The sequence below is a fragment of the Ammospiza nelsoni genome, chromosome 3 (assembly GCF_027579445.1).
Source record: "Ammospiza nelsoni isolate bAmmNel1 chromosome 3, bAmmNel1.pri, whole genome shotgun sequence".
In the NCBI taxonomy this organism is placed as follows: domain Eukaryota; kingdom Metazoa; phylum Chordata; class Aves; order Passeriformes; family Passerellidae; genus Ammospiza; species Ammospiza nelsoni.
Window position 1 is genome coordinate 13,894,012 of NC_080635.1, and position 22,714 is coordinate 13,916,725.

At 39.1% G+C, this 22,714-nt stretch overlaps 1 protein-coding gene across 3 annotated transcripts in view; it reads left to right on the plus strand.

Moving 5' to 3' along the window:
• Positions 1 to 21,480, plus strand: part of MAP4K3 (mitogen-activated protein kinase kinase kinase kinase 3) — a 65,435-nt gene extending 43,955 nt beyond the window's left edge. For 2 of the 3 annotated variants that reach the window (XM_059467801.1, XM_059467803.1), the window contains 15 exons: positions 179 to 341; positions 1,303 to 1,412; positions 2,359 to 2,400; positions 2,632 to 2,716; positions 3,720 to 3,799; positions 6,289 to 6,349; positions 6,435 to 6,552; positions 8,385 to 8,443; positions 10,308 to 10,411; positions 11,159 to 11,330; positions 13,428 to 13,496; positions 13,610 to 13,702; positions 15,309 to 15,379; positions 17,848 to 17,903; positions 19,979 to 21,480. In XM_059467801.1, coding sequence (XP_059323784.1) covers positions 179 to 341; positions 1,303 to 1,412; positions 2,359 to 2,400; positions 2,632 to 2,716; positions 3,720 to 3,799; positions 6,289 to 6,349; positions 6,435 to 6,552; positions 8,385 to 8,443; positions 10,308 to 10,411; positions 11,159 to 11,330; positions 13,428 to 13,496; positions 13,610 to 13,702; positions 15,309 to 15,379; positions 17,848 to 17,903; positions 19,979 to 20,066 — 1,371 coding nt within the window. In that variant the 3' untranslated portion in view covers positions 20,067 to 21,480. The remainder of the gene's footprint in view (positions 1 to 178; positions 342 to 1,302; positions 1,413 to 2,358; positions 2,401 to 2,631; positions 2,717 to 3,719; positions 3,800 to 6,288; positions 6,350 to 6,434; positions 6,553 to 8,384; positions 8,444 to 10,307; positions 10,412 to 11,158; positions 11,331 to 13,427; positions 13,497 to 13,609; positions 13,703 to 15,308; positions 15,380 to 17,847; positions 17,904 to 19,978) is intronic. The other variant, XM_059467802.1, reaches the window with a different exon arrangement.
• Positions 21,481 to 22,714: the final 1,234 nt, after the last annotated feature.

Here is a 22,714-nt window from a genome sequence, read left to right on the forward strand (position 1 = left end):
ATGCACTTTAAATAAACAAATAAATGGAGAATATTTAAATTACTGTATTGGTGGCTCTTTACTTGTGAAAATTTCAGAATCAAAATGCTGCATGTGTGTCTTTTCCGTCACTGATAAGTGGCATGGGTGCTTTGAATCTTTTTTTATTATGTTTTGATTATTATTATGTCTCTTTCAGCCTAAATCCATATTTATCCCCCAAGAAACTTATTCTTCTGAAAATGAAAACCAAGGGACAATCAAGAGATGCCCAACATCAGAGAGTCCAGCAAAATCTACATCTCATGTTCCACCCAGACCACCACCTCCTCGGTTACCTCCACAGAAATCTAATCCTTTGGGTAATAAACATGACCCCAGGGAGTATACAAGTATTTCTTAAATAATCTAATGGGATTTTATTTCTGTGTTCTTAGCTGTGCACACATTAAAAGATATTGAGGCAATTTTTCTATGGTGAGCAAGTAACAAAAAGTGCATGAAAGCTCTTAAAAGGGTCAAATGTACCTTCTGTCAGTCACTGACACAATTCCTGCTGATGCCATTGGTAACACAATAGCTTTCCTAAGCAACAGGCTTATAATGTAGAGTATCAAGATTGGTAAAGAAGTATGTTTGTAGGTTTCAGGTTGAGTGTGTCAGCTGTTGTTATTTGTCATGTCAAGGACAGAGTTCTGCTTTCAAAGTTTGCTTTTGTAAGTAATGAACTGGGCTGGGTAGTATAGGAGGTAATTGTGTTTGTTTACTGCCTGCTCAGACTGTTCATTTTATGCCTTTGTCAGTCTGATGCCTTGAGAGCTGTCTTGGGTTGGCTTCTCTTAAGTAAGCTCAATGGCTGCCTCTCAGCTGTTACTTTGGTAGCTTTTCCTTGCTTCATACTTAGTACTGCTGTTGATTTGTTAAAGATTTGACTCTAACAAGGCTGTGTTTCTAATGAATCAGTAATTGAAGTGTTAGCTATTGGCAAGTATTTCTTTAGGTATAGTTAACACATTTTTCCCTCATAACTGTGACTACATTCCTTTCTGTGCTGCTGTTAGAGTTGTTAGATTTGAGTTATTATGTTAGGGTTGTTACATTAAATACCAAAAGTCATGGACTGAGATTGAATGTGGCTTGATGGATATGTGCAGATGTAAGAACATGTATGCTTCAGAAATAAATTAGGGTATTTTACACTATACTGTATATAGTATATGTTCTGACTTAATTGGAAGTTCTGTCCCACTTAAGAGTTCTTAGGCTAGATTACTCTTTGAGGTGAAGGCAGAGGAACACATTCTTAACTATGAGTCTTTTTAGGTAATGGAGTCACTTCTGTGCAATTAAATGGTGAAAGAGAGGAACTGCCATATCAACAGAATGAAGCTAGAGACACTAACTTTTCAATGAAAGAAAAGAAGGAAATGCTGGTAGGTATTTAAGCTTCTGGGTGTCCTTTTAGAGTTGTCATGACTTTTCTACATGTGCAAGGAAAAGGAGCAGGTGTGCTCTTTACCAAGGAAGTTACGCTGGATGACATCTTGCTTTCTTTGAATCGAAACAGTTTTCCTTGATTGTCTAGCTGTGATACAGCCTTAGTCTGAAGTTGTCAGTGTTTAATTTTCCTTAGAAACAAACAATCACAAATATATGCAATTTTCTTGGTCTTTCACACACCTGAGAGAGATAATGAGAGCCATGTCTTGGGCTGTACTAAGCAATTGTACAAAAATGCTTGGACTGCTTAAGCATACGGGGAAATGAGGGAATGGAAAATGCTGTAGTTAGACTAGATTAAACATAACATGAGACTGCCCTCTTTGAGGGCTCCTTCCAAGTGTGAGGCTGGAAATGTAATTTTTTTGTGAGAAGTGGAGAGGAAATAGACTAGAAACATGGTAATGAGTCTTTGTTTTGTTTTAAGAAAGTGCCAGTATTACTGGCAATACTTCAAAAAGTGGGATTACCTGGACAGCTTTGAACTTGTCATTTGAAATTGTGTTTGAAGTTTACCTGTGAAAGAGGTTTGATCAGAAGCTTGTTTGTGCTAGGAGAAATTGATACTGACACAGGAAAGTGCATGTAGCACTGAGTGGTAACATTTAATGCTGTAATACTGAAGGGTTGAGCAATTGTTACAGTATTGCTTAAATTCTCTGGTACTGGAAATGGCATTCTTACAGGCACCACTGTAGTGTGAAAATGTTGCACAAGACTGTGCAGACATTCAGTGAGGATGTATTAGGGAATCACAGTGGAGATTTTAATGAAAAGAAAATTATGCTGAGTGTTTGTGGTTATGCTGTGTGTGGGGAGGGAATATACATATTCAAGCATAGTGTGAGTGTAAACATACTTTTAAATTTCATTTTCTAGAAACCAATTAGTAATGGCCTTCCTCCCACACCTAAAGTACATGTGAGTATTGCTGAGTCACACAAATGCATGTTGGGGGTGGATTGAAAAAGCACATTTTTTTAATGTTTGTAGTATTTGCTTTTTTACTTAAAAACTTTATATGACTTAGCAATGCTAAGCCAGTGGTATGACTCTTAACTTTTTGTTACTACTTGAAGTAAAAATAATCCTTTTGGGAAGGTCACCTTTTAATTTTTCATGTGTATGTTTTTAATATTTTTACTTCTACAGATGGGTGCTTGCTTTTCAAAGGTTTTCAATGGCTGTCCATTAAAAATTCATTGTGCAACATCTTGGATAAATCCAGATACAAGAGGTACTATATGATGAGTATTTTACCCATTTTGTCCTCTCCTTGAATTTCAAGAGTGCTTAGAAGAGCAGGACTATTCCTTTTAAAACAGACATATATTCATATAAGCAGGAGTCATTCTTTAATTATGCCACTGGTATCTAAAGGTGTGTTGTTTTTAAGATATATTAGATGAAGTTTTTGGTTTGATTAAAAAGAATAAATTGCATATTGAAGTTAAAGACTCTTCACAACATTTTAGTCCAAAAGGAGACAATCCTAATTTTTCTGTAAAAAATCTGACTTTTGGAGGTCTTAGCTGAGATTTATTTCTTAGCTGAGATCTTTCTGGCCATGCAGGATTCTGCAGCTGTTTTTTGCATGAATTTTAGTGCTTTAATATCTAGCCTGATATAAAGGGGTAGTTGGTACTATTATACTCACTTTGCCTGCTATTACACCCTTTGATTATAAGCTATGTAGACATACTAGTGAGCTGGTCAGCAAGAAAATATTGGGGTTTTTTTAGAAACTGGAATTAGGGAAGGGTAAATCCTTAGGAGTTGAGATCATCTCATAGAAGATGTCTGCCTTGTTTGCGTGCCTGTGTACAGTACTGGGATTTGATTATGTTCAAGAGGTGAGACACCCACAGGCTACTGAGAAAAAGTTCAAGTCACTACTGCTGTAGAAGTACTCTCAAAGAGGGCAATGGATATTTCTATAATATATGGAAATGTCTAAGTAAGATATGCTGAAATTATTCACATGATCTCCTGCTTGTGCTTGAATTGCTTTTTTTTTTTAATTTCAATTATTACTCAAAAAACCCCCTGAGCTTTCCTAATGACTTAAAACAGCCCATTCATAATTTAAAGCTTCCTTATAAGGATTAATTTTCCATGCTTTCAAACACCATAACTATTATAGTTTGATTTGTTTCTCTGTGTGTAGACATTGCTTTTTGGTGAAGGTGTACATACCTTCCTGAATCAAGGTTTCTACCTCTTTTTGTTTGTGCTTGCAGATCAGTACTTGATATTTGGAGCAGAAGAAGGTATTTACACACTGAACCTCAATGAGCTTCATGAAACGTCAATGGAGCAGGTATATTTCTGGTTTAAAAAAAATACGTCACATTTTTAACCCCTCAGATTAATGTTTTATAATCCTTGTAAAAATGGTTCTTACTGTATTTGCCTGGGCACTGGCTACACTGAGAGTTACCTTAAATATTTGCTGTTGAGGATACTTTTTAGTCATGTTTGTGTTTGTAGGCTGAACCGTGTTTATATAGGAGATCTTCATCGATCTGTGTTTTGAACTTCAACATAGTGTGTTGTTCTGCAGTTAGATGATTAGGTAAATAGTATGGAATTTCCCTGGTGCATTTTGGATGAAAGTTTGTACTTTCCTTAAAACTTCATTACAATGCAGAATTTTTACAACAAACATTGTGATTCAGCTGCAGGGAAGCAAGGAGATCCTTTATTCACAGGAGTCTGTTCTTGTGGTCTTCAAAGCAGCTTTGCTGATGAAACTCAGCTTACTGAATTCCACCTCAAGCTCTGTCCTTGCAAAGTCTTACAATAAGTATTTTTTTGAAGGGATGCTGGTGAGGGGAAGATGCAAGTGCAGGCCTTTCTGTATTCTCCATCTCTTTTGTTACTCTCTAAAAGACATGTTTCTTTCTTGCCTTCTCCCTGCCATAGGGAGCTGCGCACCTGCCATCAGGATGGAGGAATTTGCAAGGACAGCCTTCACACTCTAAGATGGAGGCACTGGTGTTTGTTCATCCTGCATGGGCCCAGACATTTTAGAGGTGTCTGTTTTGTTGAGAGGGAGGCCTGGTTGAACTGAGCTCAGTGTAACCCATAATCATACTGGCACTCAAGTTACCTGATTTAAACTTAGCTCAGGTACCACTCTGCTGCTGCACTGCAGTTGGAACAATTACCCTGAGAACTATCACTAATGTAATAATAATTTTTATAGTCCAGGTAGACCAAGGAAAGGTTTGGATTTTTCCTTTACTGTTTGGGGTTTGGTTTTGGTTTGGTTTACTGGCAAGGAAGGAGAGCTGTAATGAAAATCATGTAGTTGCCTAGTGAGCTTTCAGGGAAATGTTTTAATAAGCACTTAGAGACAAGAAATGCTTGCTAACACAGCCAGTCATGTGTGGAGCAAGGAATGATTGACAGGTAAATTAACCAGCTAATTTGAAAAATTGCTATTCTTTAATCCTCAGATCCAAACCTACTGAGTAACAATATGCTCATGTACCTACAGAAGGTCAATCAACCTTGCATGTTAAATTTTGATACACGCAGTGTGGTAGATTGGTACCATAGGTGTTTCTTACAGTGTGTTTAGGTTGTGAGAAGACTTGAGGAATAGAAGTGCACTGTCTGTGCTAACCATTTATTGCATCATTATTTATGATAACAGTCAGTAGGGCTTTAATAGCAGTTCCAAGTTTTGTGTTTTATGTCATTGTTTACTCTCACTCTGATACAACTCAGCATAAAAGCAAAAGTACTGTCCTTGATTATTTTTCTCTGTATTTCACTTCACCAGTGGACAAAGGAGACATAATATACATTTCCAGGAGTTAGAATAGCTTCAAGGTTAATATTTTATTCTTTTTTTGGAAGAGTTGTGTTTTGTTTTCTTTTGTGGTTGTTTTGTTGGGTTTTTTTTAAGAACAAAACAGTTGTCCTCCTGAGTGGTCAATCTAGCCCAGTAGTCTCTTTCCTGAAGTGGCAGTGGGAAGTGTCAATGAGCTTGGTCTCCACTAGAGTCATTGAATCGGGGATGTTAGAGGATCCCTGCCTATTTTTTGTCCCCTTTTGGACCTCTTGAACATGAGTATGTCTAATCCCTTGTTTGTGTTGGTACTTTCCCACCTCCATGCCACCTTCTGTCAATAAGTTCGAGAAGTTAGGTGAGAGAGGGGGGGAAAAAGTATTTGTGGGTTTTCTGGGTTTTTTTAAGGGATGTCTTGTTGCTTTCAACCCCTTCTCTTTAGGAATTGCAGGATTTGACAAAAAACAGCTCCACCTTGAAAATTTGTTGCACTCATTCATTATTTAAGGGAAATATGTAATCATGCAGGTGAAGGTGAAGAAATCCCTTCAAAGTGCCAGTTTTAATTGTTTCAAGAGATTTGGACTGTCACAGGCTTTAGGACAGTGTGGTTTGTTTAGAACAGGGTTTGTTGGCCACACTTGGTTTACTGAAGTTTGTTGTTGAGCTTTTCTTCTTTGAAGGAGAAAATTCAGTGGTTTTTGAATTTTTTGGAAAAAGATTGATCTTTATAATGACATCTTGTAGAATATAATATACCTGAAGACATGAGTATAAAATGTGCTAATTGTCTAAATATTAATTGATGTATTAAATATAGTGTGTATGCTAAGATTTACTCTGAATTAACTCTGGAATCCAGGTAAACATTACTTGGCTTAAACTTACTTCTGCTGCAAAAAGCAAGTCAATATTAGCTTTATCCTGTCATCTAAGCAGATTCTAATTGATAGTTGTCTTGTGTATATCAAATTCAATGCTACTTCTTTGTTCTTCCTTCCATTTATCAGCTATTTCCTCGAAGATGTACCTGGTTATATGTCATGAACAATTGTTTGTTATCAATATCTGGTAAGTTACTGTGCTGTCTTTCAGTGGTAGCACTGGTAAACACTTGGTTTCGTATTTGAAGTGTGGTTTGTTTTCTAATTGCCAGGTAAAGCTTCTCAGCTTTATTCCCATAATCTACCAGGACTCTTTGATTATGCAAGGCAAATGCAAAAGTTACCTGTTGCTATTCCAGCACATAAACTCCCTGACCGAATACTTCCCAGGTAAATGCACATCATCGGATATATCAGAATATCTTAACTCTGGGAGTTCAGGAGATGCTTGTGAAGCTCTGGGAACACCAGATAGTGGGGGGCTCTCTTCAGATTGCAGTGAATGACTCATGTGCATTGATCAGAGGGGTTGAGCCCTACATTTACACGCATCAGGATGTGAATTACTCTTGTTAGAGAAATGGATTTTGGTACACCTTACCTTCTGGTTATGAAGGCTTCTTGTTTCTGGGCATAGCTCTTTTCAGGTATAGTCTAGTGTGGTAGATGCTGCTTGTACTTGATGCTGAACAAAAGCCATGCCCCTCCTGGTTGCTGCAGAAAGCAACCCTGTCCTGGCCAGAACCAGGACACTGCCAAACAAGCCTTAGCAGTAGCCCATTCAAATCCCAGCAGAAGAAGGTAGTAACACCAATCTAGTTTGCAAAAAACCCTTTGATTTTTAAAGTGCCTAGGGACACACTGGTTCTTCTAATAGAATAGGATTTCTGTTAGGAAATTGTATTATAGAAAATTTGATTCTCTGCTATCTTTGGTTCTATTAAAGGCCTATTAACATGTAATGCTTGGGTTCAGGAAAGGCTTCTTCTTGTTCAATTACCTGCAAACATAATGGCGTAATACTTGTCTGAAAATTATTTTCTTCCTAGAGGGTAAATTCTAAATAACTAAGAGATAATTTGTGCTTTGAATTATTGCCTTCTGTGTACGTGCACTATTGTTCTGCTTCTCTCTTCCAAATTTGACTTTGGTGGGTGACTTTGGCTTGAGGACTGAATCAGCAGTGGACTAATAACCATAATTACCTTAAGGATCATGCTAGGAAAACCATACTAGATTCTTCCTGGAATGGTACCTTACCTAAGTTGCAGAGGACTCAGAAAATTTCTTGTCCAGTCATGTAACTTCCCAGGAAAAATGCAGCACAACCCGAATGTGCATGCCAAGCCAGTCATTCAAAGGCAGGAACGATTAATTTAAATAATCTGTTTTCCTGTTTTACCTCTGGTTGTAGGGTGTCAGGGTAGTCACATTTAGCCAGGCAGAAGACAGACATTTGAAGTATGTAGGAGAGCATAATTTTTCCTGCCAGACCATAAAGTGTTCTTAAACATTTCTGGATACTGTGATGATGAGTGCTACATGTAAAATGGAAAAAGCAGAGGTTTTGGTAGAGAAAAGACAAAGCAAAATTGGATTTGAAGTAATTTCTGAGGTTTGTATATTCATTTGCAAAATGTTCTAACCTCAATTTATAATACTTGGTAAGCAGACATTCAGTAGCAGAAAATATGTCTGGGATAATTCTCCTTTCCAGCTTCTTTCCTATAGTGTCCTTGAGCAGTTCCTTTCAAACCTCCCATGACTTGTTCCAACGAAAATTTGTGGCCAGTACTCAGTTTTCATGCTGTTCAGTCCTTTTGCATTATCAGTCACTTCTGGATTGTTCCATTTGAAATGTTACACAACTGTTTTCTCAATTCATAGCCTTGACTGCAGCATCTGTCTATCAGTCTATTTATTCCCATCTTTTCTACAGCATCAGATTACTTATTTTTATTGTTAAGAGTATTGTGGCTAGTCTCAGTAGTGCCTGTTGTCTTCTGATGCATGTAGAAACTCTGAGTCCTGCTGCCAGCAAATAACATTTTGGCTTATCTGATAAATTTTCACATTATTGTTTCCATGCTTTCATAACAAGTATACAAACTTGTATTTTTTTAGGTTTTTTGTGTGGCAGATCTTTTTCTATCAGTATGTCTAAAAAGAAAATTCACTCAGTTGTTTTAGTCGATTGGTAATTTTGTGTTTATCTTTTGTAGGAAGTTTGCGGTATCTACGAAAATTCCTGACACTAAATGGTGTCAAAAGTGTTGTGTTGGTAAGTGGAGGTCTGGAGAATAAATGTGAAGGGGCAGCACAAATGGTGGCAATATTAAGATTATTGAGTCAAGTGTAGATAGTAAAGGGAGAAGAGACTTTTGTCATTATTGTGAAGCTGTGGGTTTGCAGATGGTGAGCTCATTCAGCTTAGTCCTTGGGTTTAAGCAGTAGAAACTTTCCTGTTTAGCTCTTTATATTTGGAGAGAATTTACAAGAAATGCAGAGAACCAGGGTGATGTCAAAATTCAAACCAGTTCTCAAGAAGAACCTAATCTCCCTGGATGGAGAAACTTAGGGAAGTTGCTGTCATGATTAAGCCACTTTCATTCTTAGCAGAAGATTCAGTTATCGATTTGGGTGGTAAAAAGCAAAGAAGTATTTTTAATTCTTTGAGGACAGTGTTGTCTCTGAAGCCTTTATAATGTGTTTAATGTGCCAGCTACCAGAGTCTCAAAGCTGCAGTGTGTTAAGACATGTTCTAAAAGGGAGGCAGATAGGTTAAAAAAACCCCAAACCACTGAGACTGTTAATGAATGCTGCAGGGAACACTCATGGGATGACAGAGGTGAAGTGATAGGGGTCAGAGTATGTAAATACTCTGACTTTCTGACAGAAAAGTTAATTTTAGAAGTGCCTATGTTTCTAGGTTCATAAATTAAGAAGCCTTGTGGTGTGCTCCTCTGTGATTCTGTGATTGCTGTCCTGCCAGGCACAGAATTTAACAGGGGTGCTGTGGTACTTGACATTACAAGGGGAGTCTTCATATCCAGAAATCACTCAACCTCCTAAGCCTGGAGCCCTTTGTGCATGATAGGTGTGAGTGGTAATTTGTGAACACAGCAAGGGTGGCTCTAAGATTCTGCTTTTTGTGACTTGAGCCTCCATTCCTGCTGGCACATAAATCTGCTTTTGGCCTTGGGGCAGCAGGAGTGCCACAGGAGGCAGAAAAAGACAAGAACTTCTGGTCTTCTTTCTGCACCTTACAGGTGTTGGTGATTGTTTTTTGGTTTCTGCTGCTGAGTTCAGCCTTACTCAGGATCACACCAAGCGTTATTTACTGCACTTTGCAGTCAGTCTGATGTTGAGTGAGAAATTGGATTAATGAAATAAAGCACTGATGTTTAAGGTGCCAAGGGATTGCTGATGAGTTTCTGTGGCGATGAGGTAGTGTGAGCATATTTCACTTCTGTGATAGTTCTGGATTGTAGAAGCTTGTTATCTAAGCTGTGTTGTTTATTGCCTGATGTCCCACAGTCACTTTATTGCACAGTAAAATCTGGTCTTTAGATGTATTTGTACAAAGTGCAAAATAACACTTGTTTGTCTTAAAGGAAATGTTGGCAGCACTTAAGGAGTGAAATTCTGTCAGTATTGTAGAATTGAAGTTGTGAAACTTCACAGGGCCCAATTTTGCAACTGTATTGTTCTCTGCCAGTTTTTAATTGAGTTCTGACAATGGAAGAGCAACACTTCCTGCTTTTCTATTGTTTCTCAGTTTCAACTGGATTTCCTGATGGTCTAGAATTGTTAATTAGAATTACAGAGCTCCTGGATTTCACACTGGCTGTGACAGTCTTGAAAGGCAGCTGAGCTGTTCACTGCCTGCTGGGTAACTGTGTGTTGTAGAAAAAGCCATTCTTTAACAGCTTGCTTGTGGTGATTTTGAGATAGCCTAGGCAAACCATCACAGGAGACCCAAAGCACTCCAAATGTGTATGCAATCAGCTGTTTTTTAAATATATAAAAAATTAGAGTGGGGGTGGTGAGTATTTTCCAAAAGTAAAGGGACTGTTACATAGTAGGAAATTGTTTATAATTTGCATGTGCTTAGTACACTAATATTCTCTATCCTTTCTTGGCAGTGAGAAATCCCTACACAGGCCACAAGTACCTTTGTGGAGCACTACAGTCTAGCATTGTTTTGTTAGAATGGGTTGAACCAATGCAAAAATTTATGTTAATCAAGGTAAAGTTACAATTACTCTCACGTTGTCTTCTAGTTATCTTGTAGTGGCTTGTTAAGAATAAGTATTAGCCATTTCTTGATTTATTAGACTTTTCTCTTGGTTTCTATTATATTATATTGAAAATAACTATTTAAATGTGTCACATATTAACTGACTGAAAATAAATGTTCATGGTTTTGGGGTATACTTTAGTTAGAGAACCAAGCCCTTTTCTCTATGAAGATTACCCTTCAGTTGCACAATAGAAAACCGAGGCTGGCAGGCTGAGACATGGGTTAACAGTGGTCTTGCTCCTGTAGTAGAGAGAAGGTGACCATTTATTCTATGTTTTTTGACACTGAGGTGCCCAGAAATGCTTGTTATCTCCCCATCTGACACCACCTGAAGAGACAGAGCCAGGGTGGGCTCATGTTTATAAAAAGGCAGCTGCTATAACTTTATCAGCCTGGAAGAGGAGGCTTAGAGGCTCAGTAGCGAGGGAGAGCAGTGGTGAGCACTCTTGTCTGTGGGCAGCTGCAAAGGACACACATGATAAAAGACATGCTATTTTATTGTGACTGAATTGGCATGAGATGCTCCAAGCTTCTTAACTCAGGCCTTTTGTGTTTACCAATTCCTGTTATCTGAAGAAGTAAACCTAACATTACAAAGTATGTAACAAAATTTACCATGCAATTTGAATACCTAATAGCAACTCAGACTACATCTGTTTCCCTTCTAATATCTATTTTTGCTTATTCATCTAGCACATAGATTTTCCTGTACCTTGTCCACTGAGATTGTTTGAAATGCTGGTAGTCCCCGAGCAGGAATTCCCTTTAGTTTGTGTTGGTGTCAGTAGAGGAAGAGACTTCAACCAGGTGGTGAAGTTTGAGACTGTCAACCCAAATTCTACCTCTTCGTGGTTTACAGAAACAGGTTTGTGTGCTGCTGTCATTGCATTCCAAAATGTTCTTTGCTCTTCTGTTATAGCTGAAGCACTAAAAGGCTGGCTTCTCTAAGGAAGCAAATTGTTAAATCATTAAGGCTGAGTGATAATTGCAAGTTCTCTGCTTAAAGGAGTATCTGGTTGAACCTGTTTGCACATGCACTTCTTTTTTTCATGTTTCTTTGTTGAACTGATTGGATTCCTTGAGATTTTTGTTCTAAGAGGATGGAGTTATGGTTTCTTGCATTTCCATAAATTTGGCAGCACTTTATTATTCCCTGTGCTGCTTTGTGCTCTACCCTGGCTCCATGACTTCTGTTAATTTAATAGATTTTAGTAAAATTGCATTCTGAGCAATTCCTTTTGACATCTCTGGAAGATGTATTTTGGCTCTCCTACTGTGTCACTATGGTTAAAAATGGTGTTGTCATCTCCTGCTGAGATAGAGCATTCTTCTGGTGTTTATGGAAAGCAAAAGGGATTAGGACCACTGGTAGCAGGAAACCAAATGCCTGCCCATCACCAGTGCGGGCACTGTCAGTGAGATGGCCACCATCTGAAGCAACAGCAGAAGTTCTCTCATGGAAGTGTGCTAAAAATTACTTTTTTAGAGTTACAGGGTTGCCCCCTGAACCTAGATGCAGTAAGGAACCATTGCTAGTCATAGCTGGCAGGTTCAGCACAGTAAATAGCTTTGGTTTTGCCTGTCACAGATCCCTTGTTGGTTCATGGTGAATTTATACATAGCTCTGTGCTGGCATACACATGTGCATGAGTCCAGGTGAGTGTGTACTGTGGAATTCACTAGGAAGAACAGTTCCCTCCAGGAAGAGACCCACTGATCTTGCTGCTGCTGAAAAATGCATCAGATTTTGACACAGTTTAAAGCATAGTTAGAATAACAAAGTGAGCAGTGAATGGCCAATTAACACACTTTACTACTTCAGACAAAGCATTTTATTCTCATCCCTTCCTACCTGTAACTCTGTGAATTTATAGCACAGTCCATAAAGGAAGCACCCTGAAGAGAAATGTTCTGTTCTCATTTCTCTCTTACCATTGTCTGTATTGGTGCATGAATACAAGAGTACTAATCCGTTCTCTGTTCTTTTTTTGCATTATGCCTTCCACACTTGGTTACAATTTCATTAAATTACTTGTGTGTTCTTATATTGTGTCTGTGTTGTTGTTTCCTCCTATTTTTGTAGATCAAATTTAAACCCTTTTGTTGCATCAGCTTATTCCTGTCCCCTGCTGGCAGGAGAGCAATGATGCAAACAGATTTTTTTTTTTTTTTTATAATTTTAACTGGAAGCTGCTTTTGTGTTCTAGGTGATGTGCTCTAATTTCTCATGTCTAATGGACTTATTGAGTTTCTCTTTGCTATATGAAAGATGCCTACAGAATCTGGCAGTAATGTTGAATTAGTAAGAGTTGCTTTGTATGTAACTTTAATGTTAACAAACAAATGGACCAAAATTACACTTCTCTTTTGAGCTGGCATGTCCACTAATCACCTGTGGGTCAAATTCCCATTTGCTGTGATGGAGACTGCTGCAGCTGTAACCCAGAAGAGGAAAAAATAGCCCTTCTTTTGAGGTTTTGGAGAAGGAAATAAGCCCCTGGTTTTGGAATATCTGGGGATGGAATATCTGCAAATAACAGTAAGAATTATGTAATAGTATATAAGTCCCTATCAGGATTTAGAAATAAAGACAGAAGAAAAGTGCAGTGAAACAGCATAGTGTGGACAGTCACATATATCTGGCTTTTTGCACAGCAATATTCAATTGCACCAAGAGAGAATAAATGGAGAACAATGTAAATGTCAGTTTTCTTTTGTGGCATGGCTCAGAAAAGCCTGAATAAAGTTTGTACTTCAGTATTGTAGCTTCAGTTTTCCTGTCACAGCCAAGATGTTGGATAAGTGGACATGCATCTCTAAGAGAAGAGTAATGTCACTGGTAAGATGATGATTTTAAGTAGATAAAACACACTAATCCATCAAAATGTCTCAATCTCTAGAACTTGAATTTCAAATTTCATGCTAATGTCTGTTATTAACTAAGGCTGTCATTTTTTTACAGACACTACGGATACGAGTGTTGTCCATGTAACACAGCTGGAGAGAGACACCATTTTGGTGTGTTTAGATTGTAAGTTTAATATCAACTAAATATGCCCACATATACATGCATACTGTCTGTCTTCAAATTATGTTCTGTATTGATGATAATGCTTGGTTAACATATCCTTGTTTATTGTCTAGGCTGCATAAAAATAGTGAATCTGCAAGGCAGGTTAAAATCCAGCCGCAAACTGTCGTCAGAGCTCACGTTTGACTTTCAGATTGAATCAATAGGTAAGCTGGGTTTCATTATTAGTCTTGAATATCCCTGTAGGTCAGAGAGTTGGGCAATCACCATCTGGATGAAATTTAACAAGAGCAAGTGGTGGATTCTGCATCTGGGATAGGTAGTCCCAGTTATGCCTACAAACTGGGGGATGACAGGCTGGAGAGCAGCTCTGCAGAAAGAGATCTGGGGGTTGGGATTGATAGCAAGCTGAAGATGAGTCAGCAGTGTGCTCTGGGAGCCAAAGGTCATGACCAGCAGTAAGGACATGGAAATTATATGAAGTTGCATATGAGAAAACTCAGGTTGGATATTAGGAGAATACATTTCACTCAGGGTGACTGATCACTAGACTGAGCTCCCCAGAGAGGTGGTTGCAGGACCAAGCCTGTTAGAGCTCATGCGACATCTGGATGATGTTCTAAGTGATCCTTATGAGTCCCTTCCAACTTGAGATCTTCTATGAATAACTTGTTTGATATTACAATGAAGAATTAGGTATGCTACTTGTCTAGTCTTTGGCATTTGGAGCACTACCTCACTCATTTCATTTTGTATGAGAAGACTCATTGAAAGGTTCAACATGTGCTTTCCTAGGAACAATCGGAATGGAGTAATAATCCTGGAGTCGTCTTAGATTAAGCTAAATATCTTGGAAGCATGATGAAGACTTCTAGCCTCCAAGGGAATACCTTAACACAACCTACATAAACTCTGAATCACACATGCCTAACTCATTTTGCATGGGTGTGCAGTCCATTTTTGTAAAGCAGCTCAAAGACTAAATTATATGATATGTCACAGGTTGTATAAATTTTGTTTCCTTGTGTAGAATTTGAATAAGTTAAATTTGTGAAACAGAAAGAATAGATTATTTTGGCAATTCTCCAGTAGTTACATACCTGGATTGCACCACCTGCTGTTGAAAGAGGGGTAGGAGGAATGTGTGCATACATGAAGGGTAGCAGCAGAAGAGGAGGAGCAATGGGTTCTAAAATCATCAGAAGTTGCAGGGAGTTTATTTCTGAGGAGAACCTTTAAAGTTTCAAGCTGTCCAAAGATAACCTCCCACAGAGAAGAGGAAGAGAAAACGTGGCCGCTGAAATTATTACTTCTATGGCTTTTGATGGTTGGGAATGGGGGCAAGGAAGGATTCAATGTACTGGAAGCTTGTCACTCTGGACCTCTGCATGCACTGTGGTCCTCACCCTGCTTATCACAAAATGAGCTTCCAGTGGCCTTTCCTGTCCTGGCAGTATCTCCAAAGACACTCCTGGAACTTTTGTGTTAAAATTCCATATATATTGTCTACAAGTATTAAAGGGATTTCCTGTTCAAAGAAAATGACACATTTAGGACTAGACATTTAGAATATTTTCTGCTTAGGTGGAAATGTTTTTAAACCCTGCTCATTAAACAAATAAATGTATAAATGCAGCTACTTTTGAGGCAGAGTCAGTGATTTCTGGGACACATTCTGGTGTCTGAGTGGGTGGATGTCATACAATGGAACATACATGTACAGATTTCAAAACTATAGTCTTGTGCTTTTGGCCTTAAAAGCAAGGGTAGAGTTTATGCCTCAAAACTGATGCCAGTGTTCTTTCTTACCAGTCTGTCTACAAGACAGTGTGTTAGCATTCTGGAAGCACGGCATGCAAGGAAGGAGCTTTAGATCAAATGAGGTGAGTACTACATTTTGCTTCAAATTCTGGCTCTAATGTAAGCCATATGGAGGAGTAATGCACAATGCTGTTGTCTGAAAAAGGGTCAATCATTTCAGTAACTTCCTAGGTTAGATCTAGGAGCTGGATTCTCATTCTAAGCTTGTTTCATAAGCTATAAGGCATTGATGGAGCTGTACAAGAACCCCCTCACATCTGACAAGCAAAGCAGAAACAAGGGACCAGGCCAGGATGCCACAGAAAATATCCAAATCTAATTCTTGGTGATATTAATATTCACCTTAAATTGCTTTGAAGACCACTGTCAGTTCCTTAGCCTCTCACATATGGATGCAAAAATCTGGGCTTTGCCAGTGGTTCCACTGCTAAACTTCAACTTTTTGTCGCAGTGTCAAATGAGTTGCCTGATGTTTTTTAGTCTCTTCCATGTTCACTTGGCTTACAAATACTTTAAAGAATTGCCCAGCTTTCACAAGGAATATTTTTCCATCTTCAGTAGAAGAATACCAAATTGACCTAAACATGGTTGGTTTGTTTTTTTCCTAAAATCTCCTTGTAGTCACTTTTTTAGCCCATTTGATGTGATTTTTAGACAGAGTTTAACCATTATAACTACCTTCCACAATAGTTTTTATTTTTCCTTGCTGCAAATGTTGTGTACCTGTTGGTGAAAATGCTGTACTTTGTAGGAATTTAATTCATTTGGTTATTAATAAATATTTACAAATATTACCAGTTGTTCCATCAGTGTTTCATTGGCTGAGAAATCGAGCTCATTATGACTAATTGTATTTTAAGGTACACCTGCAGTCACACCACACCAAGCTTAGATATCTCATGTTGTTCCAGCACTACACTGAATTGCACAAAGCCTCAGTTGTGTGACACACATCCAGTCTGTGCTAACAGTGAGCCTGCTCTGTGTGAACCAAAGGCTGGAGTCAGACTGCTTCTTATTTCTAAGGTGCAGATGTTTATTGTGGCATTTGTGCATTGCTCTACCCATTGATAGAGCACTCAGTGGCTCTGCTCCTGCTGGGAGAGGCCATGTCCCAGTGTGCTGTAGCCCAAATGGATGCATTTTGTTGTTTATGTCAGGGACACTGGCTTGCTTTGTTGCTGTCAAGCCAAAGCCAGAACCTAAATAAAGAACTGAAAGCAGAACTGGGCTGTTGACAGAAAAGCAAGCCATCTAGAACTTCATTTCTGTAGAACACATCTAGGGTAAGCTTCTGGGCCTTTTAAAATTCCTTATCTCTACTAGCTGTCCCACTTGCTGCAGCTAAAAGAAATACATTTATTTTCTGCTGTAATATGGAAAGCCTTCAGTGCCAGGCTCAGGTCTTGACCATATTTGTTACTTTGGGGGAAATTTTGTACTACATAGTAAGTAGGAAGTTGTTGTCCCACAGCATGGGACAAAAAGCTGACTGACTTAACTTGCAGCATTTCTTTCTTTGAGGACATAATTAGTTCAGACTCCCTATTCTAATACAGCTGGCCCAATTGGGGATGACTTGAGCTGCTTGCAAAGTTATTTCCTTCCACAGCTGTGACCTTCCACCATGGTTTGATCAAGTGTGAAAAATGAAAGAGGGAACTGTGAGTTCTGACACAAGAAATTCAAAATTTGGGCAAAGATTGTACAGCCGTAGCTTCACAGAAAGTAGAAATTAATTTTCTTAGAAAAGTGAAGGATTTCATTGCTGTGAGTTAAAATTCTCTTGCAAGTTCTCTGCACCAGAAGTGAATTCACTAAGTCAACTAACATTACTAGGGTCTGGGAAGGAGATAAGAGTGTCTGCTTTCCCCAAGAATGTGAGATCTGGCTGTGTAGAAGAGGAGCTTTGTAAACAGTGCTGCCTGATCACAAAGTGACTAAATACCCTTTGGAGTATGCACCAGGCTTTGGTTGACTTCATTAAGGAACAGGGTGATTTTCTGGGTGCTTTGATATTCATGTGATCATAAAGATGTATCACACAAGGACAGTTCACCAACAGAACACACGGGTCTGTTGCACTCATCTGAAATGTCAGAAGATAAAGTTTTCTTTTTGCAGTGGGCATAAGTACCACAGATTAGATTATTTCTCTGCTGAGATTTTCAGAATATGAATTCAATGCATTCTTACTATAATTCAGCATTTCAACAAAATGTGTTTTTTGTGATTTGCCTGACCCATTTTTGGATATACACTCTAGAGTGACACTGGTAACTCAAGTACCAAGCGAGCCTTGCTGTTCTGCTTGCAGTGGCTACCAGAGGAATTCATGTAATGTGACAGGAATTACAGAAAACTTTTATATCTTAGTTAAAAGTGACAGTTGCGTTATAATCTGTTGGATTTTAATTGGCAATCATTTGTTAACATCAGTCACAGTCAATTCTTTTCTCTCGCCTAATGCTAAAAACAAAATGAAAACACTTGTTCTCTTAACATGTAAATATTTCTTTTTATTGTCTAGATCACACAAGAAATTTCTGATAATACAAGGATATTCAGGCTTCTGGGTTCTGACAGGTAAGATGAGAAGTAAACAGGACATACTAAAATAAATAAATAACATGTGTTCTCCTACCTTGTAAAAGTTATTTTTGCATGTTTCTTGCAAATTCTTTTTTAGTCATCTTAGACATTTCTTTGTATACGTCTCCCTTCCAGTTCTTCACTTTTACTTTTCTCTTTCTTAAATTTAAAAAAATAAAAACCTTTAAAAGTGTTTGTGAACTGCTAGAAGTACTCAGCCAGGCAAGAAGCTTTTCCTTGGCTGCAGTCACAATTTCCAGGAGTGTTCTCATTTTTGTATTGTAATTCTTTTGTTTAGCATGGTGAAATCTTTGCTTTCAGATGTTCTGCAGCAGTAGCTCATCAAAATCTGCTTCTGGAGATAAGTGTGCAAAAAATACTTAAAAATTTAAATATCTCACTTTCACCCCAGAAAGGAAATTTACCAGTTCTTCTCCCAACCAGTTCAGGTCTTGTAGGAGCTCTTGATAGCTCCTGGTGTAGCTGTTCTGTGGCATCTGCTTTTGGGACCTGTCTGTGTGACCCAAGTGCTGTTTTAGGAGTGTCACTGACTTCCTTAACTTTCTCTGCCCTGATGGTGAACTTTGTACTTCTGTAAGAGCCACAGAAGCAGCAGCTGTTTTGTCTTCAGGGGAGTGCATGCTGATCTGACAGTTTCACCAGTAATGAATTCACAAGAACTGCAAAGATAGGCTTTAACTTTTCTTTTGAGAATTGCCTCTGTTTACACTGCTTGCAGTAAACCCATGTGGCATCTTAGAATGACATTGCAAAAAATTGCCTTGTAAGAATGTCCTCTTCCCCAAATATGCTCCCATTTATTTCTGGCTTGCTCTGATAGTTTTCAGGTCTAAGATAATGTTTAAAGAGTTTACTCTGCAGCAAACATTAATTCCAGTTTCTTCATATACACTTTTCCTTGGAGCTCTGTCCTGTTTTGTGTTGAGTGTGGAGCCTTTTTCCAGTAACAGGAATCCTGTCCTAGGCAGCTCATAGGAGCTGGTGTTCTGAGAAGCAAAAGCCCTGAAGGCAGTCTAATAAAAGCTTGTGTGTTGCCTTCTCCTCACGGGCAGAGAATTGCTTCATTTCACGAGGTGTCGTTCCCTTTGTGGAGCACATTGAGTAGAGGTCAGGTTTTTTTCAGGTTTTTTAGTTTTGCAGCAAGCAAACTTTCCTGTCTGAATCCACAAGAGGGATTTGAGTTTTCCACAATCTGCCTTCACTTCAGGATGTTTGTGGAGGAGAAGTCAATCATGAACCTCCTGGTCTGTTTAGTAGTTTTAGTGGTTCTTGCCTGATGAAAAAAAAAAAAATAGTTTGTGGAACAAACTAATTTCTCTTCTTTGAAGAGAAAGGTCTGGTCTAGGACACTCCTGATGATCTTTGCAGTTGCAGGCCCATGTAACCCAGTCTCTTGTATCCAATGATGGCCAAAAGTGGGTGCCAAGAAGAAGTAAGAGTAAAGACTCTTCACATAGTAGTCCTTTCCTTGAGGATTCTCTTTGCCTGCAAATTTTTGTCTCTACAACTTTCAGAGCTGGAGGAAGTTTCTGTGCATTAGGTTACACAGGCTCAGAGATTAACTAGAGGTGCTCACAGGATAATCAGCTTTGTTCATCTGTGATTCCTGTGGCAAGAATCAAGCAGAAAAACAGCTCCCAGAACTGGAGCCTGATGAATGGGTTCACTTTGCAAAGCTCCAGGAAAGCACAAGCCCAGTAGGGGAGTGATGGAGCCTCACTAAAAGGATGAGAGGCAACAGGGATACATTGCAGCAAGGGAATTTCCAGCTGCATAAAAGGGAATAAACATGCTTGGTGAGGATGGTTCAACACTGTAGCAGGAGCCCAGAGAGGCTCTGGGAGATCCTTGGAGACCTTGTCTGGATAAGACTGGGAGCTTGCTTTGAGGTTGGCATTGGTTTGAGGGGCTTTTGGACTAAAGGCATCCAGGGAAAGAGAAATAACAACCAATCAGATGGATCCTAGGAAAGAATATTTAATTAAAGCCAGGGTTGTTTTTAAATGAAGGATCACTTGACACTGTGGCTTTTTAAATTTCCATGTTAGGGTGGTGGTGCTGGAGAGCAGGCCGACGGACAACCCGACAGCCAACAGCAATTTGTACATCCTGGCAGGGCATGAGAACAGCTACTGAGAGCAGCACGTGGCACAGCTCACTGTGAGGAGAACACTCCTGCTGCAGCAGCACTCGTGACTGGCTGGAATTGCACAAAAGCTGCAGTAACCCCACTTCAGTTACTTTATAATTTATTGTGGCATGAGAGGAAGATGAGAATTGTTTGTGGTATGGACACAGAAGCATTATGATACCACAGAAGTGCTTAATTTACTGTTATGTAATCTTTGTACATATGCAGTATTTTTCAGTGAAACTTCTTGCTGAAGCCCTACACTGACTTTCTGTAGATAGAGGTCCTCCTGTTAAGTACAAGTGTCTTACCTGTACAGATGTAAAAGTCACTGAGGATGCAGAAATTAAATCGGGGTACTATTATAAGGACGTCTCATGTGTTTATTATAAAGTGGGATTCTAGCAACAAATATAGTACATTTAGCAACACTATTGTATATTATTACATGTAATTTACTAATACAAATAAATATTAACTTTTAGAAATGGTAACCAAGGCTGTAATCAGATTACAATCTTGTTTTAATTTCAATACAACACACTGGTGTTCATGTTTGCACAATGTATTGAGATGTGATGTATTTAGTCACAAAGGTAAGCTGTGACTTTGTGGATATGACTTGGGCTTCAAAGTTCCTTTTTTTTTTTATTTGGGTAGATTCCTTTGTGAAACAAACCAGTTAAACACCTGTATTTTTATATTTAATTAAAACTTTCCTTATGATTACTTCTCTATGCTTGAAAACAATACCTTATGGATGGGTGTCAGTCCCAGACTAGTGGTACCTGGCTGTAATTCTGCAATAGGTGTTTGAATTATTAGTGTATACAATGATAAAAAGTAGTTATTACTGTTTGTCTTACTAAATAGTTTCATATCACAATGAAAAGGAGCAACATTCCACATTGTGGAAATGGCTCAGAGATGTTGCCATTTTGACTTTTTTTTTTTTTTGGCCTTATAACCATTTTCACACTTTTCTTGATTTTAGGATGTTAACACATGGCCAAAATTTAGTTACTACCTCATTGAAACAATACAATGGTTACTACGCATCACGGGAACTTAGTTTTGATCAGAAGTATTTTTGATTGCTATTTTCCAATGGAGTGTGTAAATGCCAAGTTTTAAGCAAAATGCACACATTTGACTCCTTTTTTTGTATATGTTCTTTATATTTTATTGTGATAATATACACTAAAACCAAACTAAATTAAAAGTGATTTATGGCCTGCGTTATTGTTGTGATGGGTAATGCTTTGAAATATGTTCCCTAATGTATATAATGTAAAATAAATTTTTTTAACATGTTGTTGTACAATTAGATTATCACCTGCACTGATTTTCCACATAAGACTAAAATGGAACATACTGAGTTTTCAATTCTGCTATTAAATGGTTGTGCCAAACACAGAAGCCGGGCGTCTCTGAATGTATGAACAGAGGTTGCTGGAGCTCCACTCAGTTTGGGTTGGCATCAATACCCTTTTGACCTTTGGGCAAAATGTAGAGACATTTAGATTTGAGCTAAGTCTTTCCAAATTCCACCTTGTGTGGTTTCTTCCCTCCATTTCCTGCTGTTCCACTTGCAAAACTGATGTTTTTCTTTTTTTTTTTTTTTCAACAGGTTTATTTTTGTGCTTGTGGGCCTCAAGCTCACTGCTTCTGCCAGCCCCATCATGGCTGTTCCTTGTCCTGAGTGTCACCTCACCCTGTGGGGGAAGAGGTGGTGGCACAAGCTTCACTGCTGAGCAGCTGAGGTCTCAGAAAAGCTGAGAAGTTGTGTGTGTTTCACAGCACCCTTGTGAAATCCCCAAGGGCAATTTCCATCCTGCCTCCTGTGGACTGTTCCTCACTTGGACATGCAGAAAGTCACTCAGATTTAGCAAAGTGCACTACAGCTGATGTGCTGTGAATGTGCTTCCTCCTGGGGGGGTCCTGCAGCAGCTGGGGCCAGGTTCCCCAGGCCATTGCTGAATTATAGCCACCAGAGGCTAAGGGCTACTGGTTTTTACTCTGCTTGGGCATTTTTGGTATGAGCATGCATGCAGGGATGCAGCTGGAAGGGTTAAAGATAGAGGACAGAGCAGCAGCACATAGGAAAAAGGGAGCATTGTGCTAGGGCATGTTTCCAGTCTATTGGTATAATCAGACCAGCTTTGCTTTTCCCATGCTGCTCTCCAGCCTTGAAGATAAGAAGTGAAGAGTTCCTGCTTTTTTGAGGAATTGTCCTGTTGCAGGATTTGGGGTTTGTGCTACAAAACTGCCTTTCCCACATCTCAAGCTGCTTGCCTACTCTGCTGACAGCTGAGCCCAGGAGCCTGGGTGTCTGGTAAATCAAAAGGTCTCCTTCGCTAGACCTAAAGCTGCCTGGAACTAAAGTTCTCCTGAGCCATGCCTGGTAGGAGCTCATGACTGGAATCCTGGTGTAGGATTGGGATCAGTGTGTGGCTGACTGATGGGAGCCCAGTCAGAGCCAGGAAACCCCATCACAGGCACCATGAGCTTACAGCAAGGCCTCTGCCATGGATGATGGACACAGCTCCTCCAACCACCTCTGTGCTTCCCTTTTCCCCCTCCTGGTCCCTTCCACGCTGGCTCCTAGCAACTGCAAGGAGCTGCTGGCAGGCAGGAGGGTTGATGTGACCAC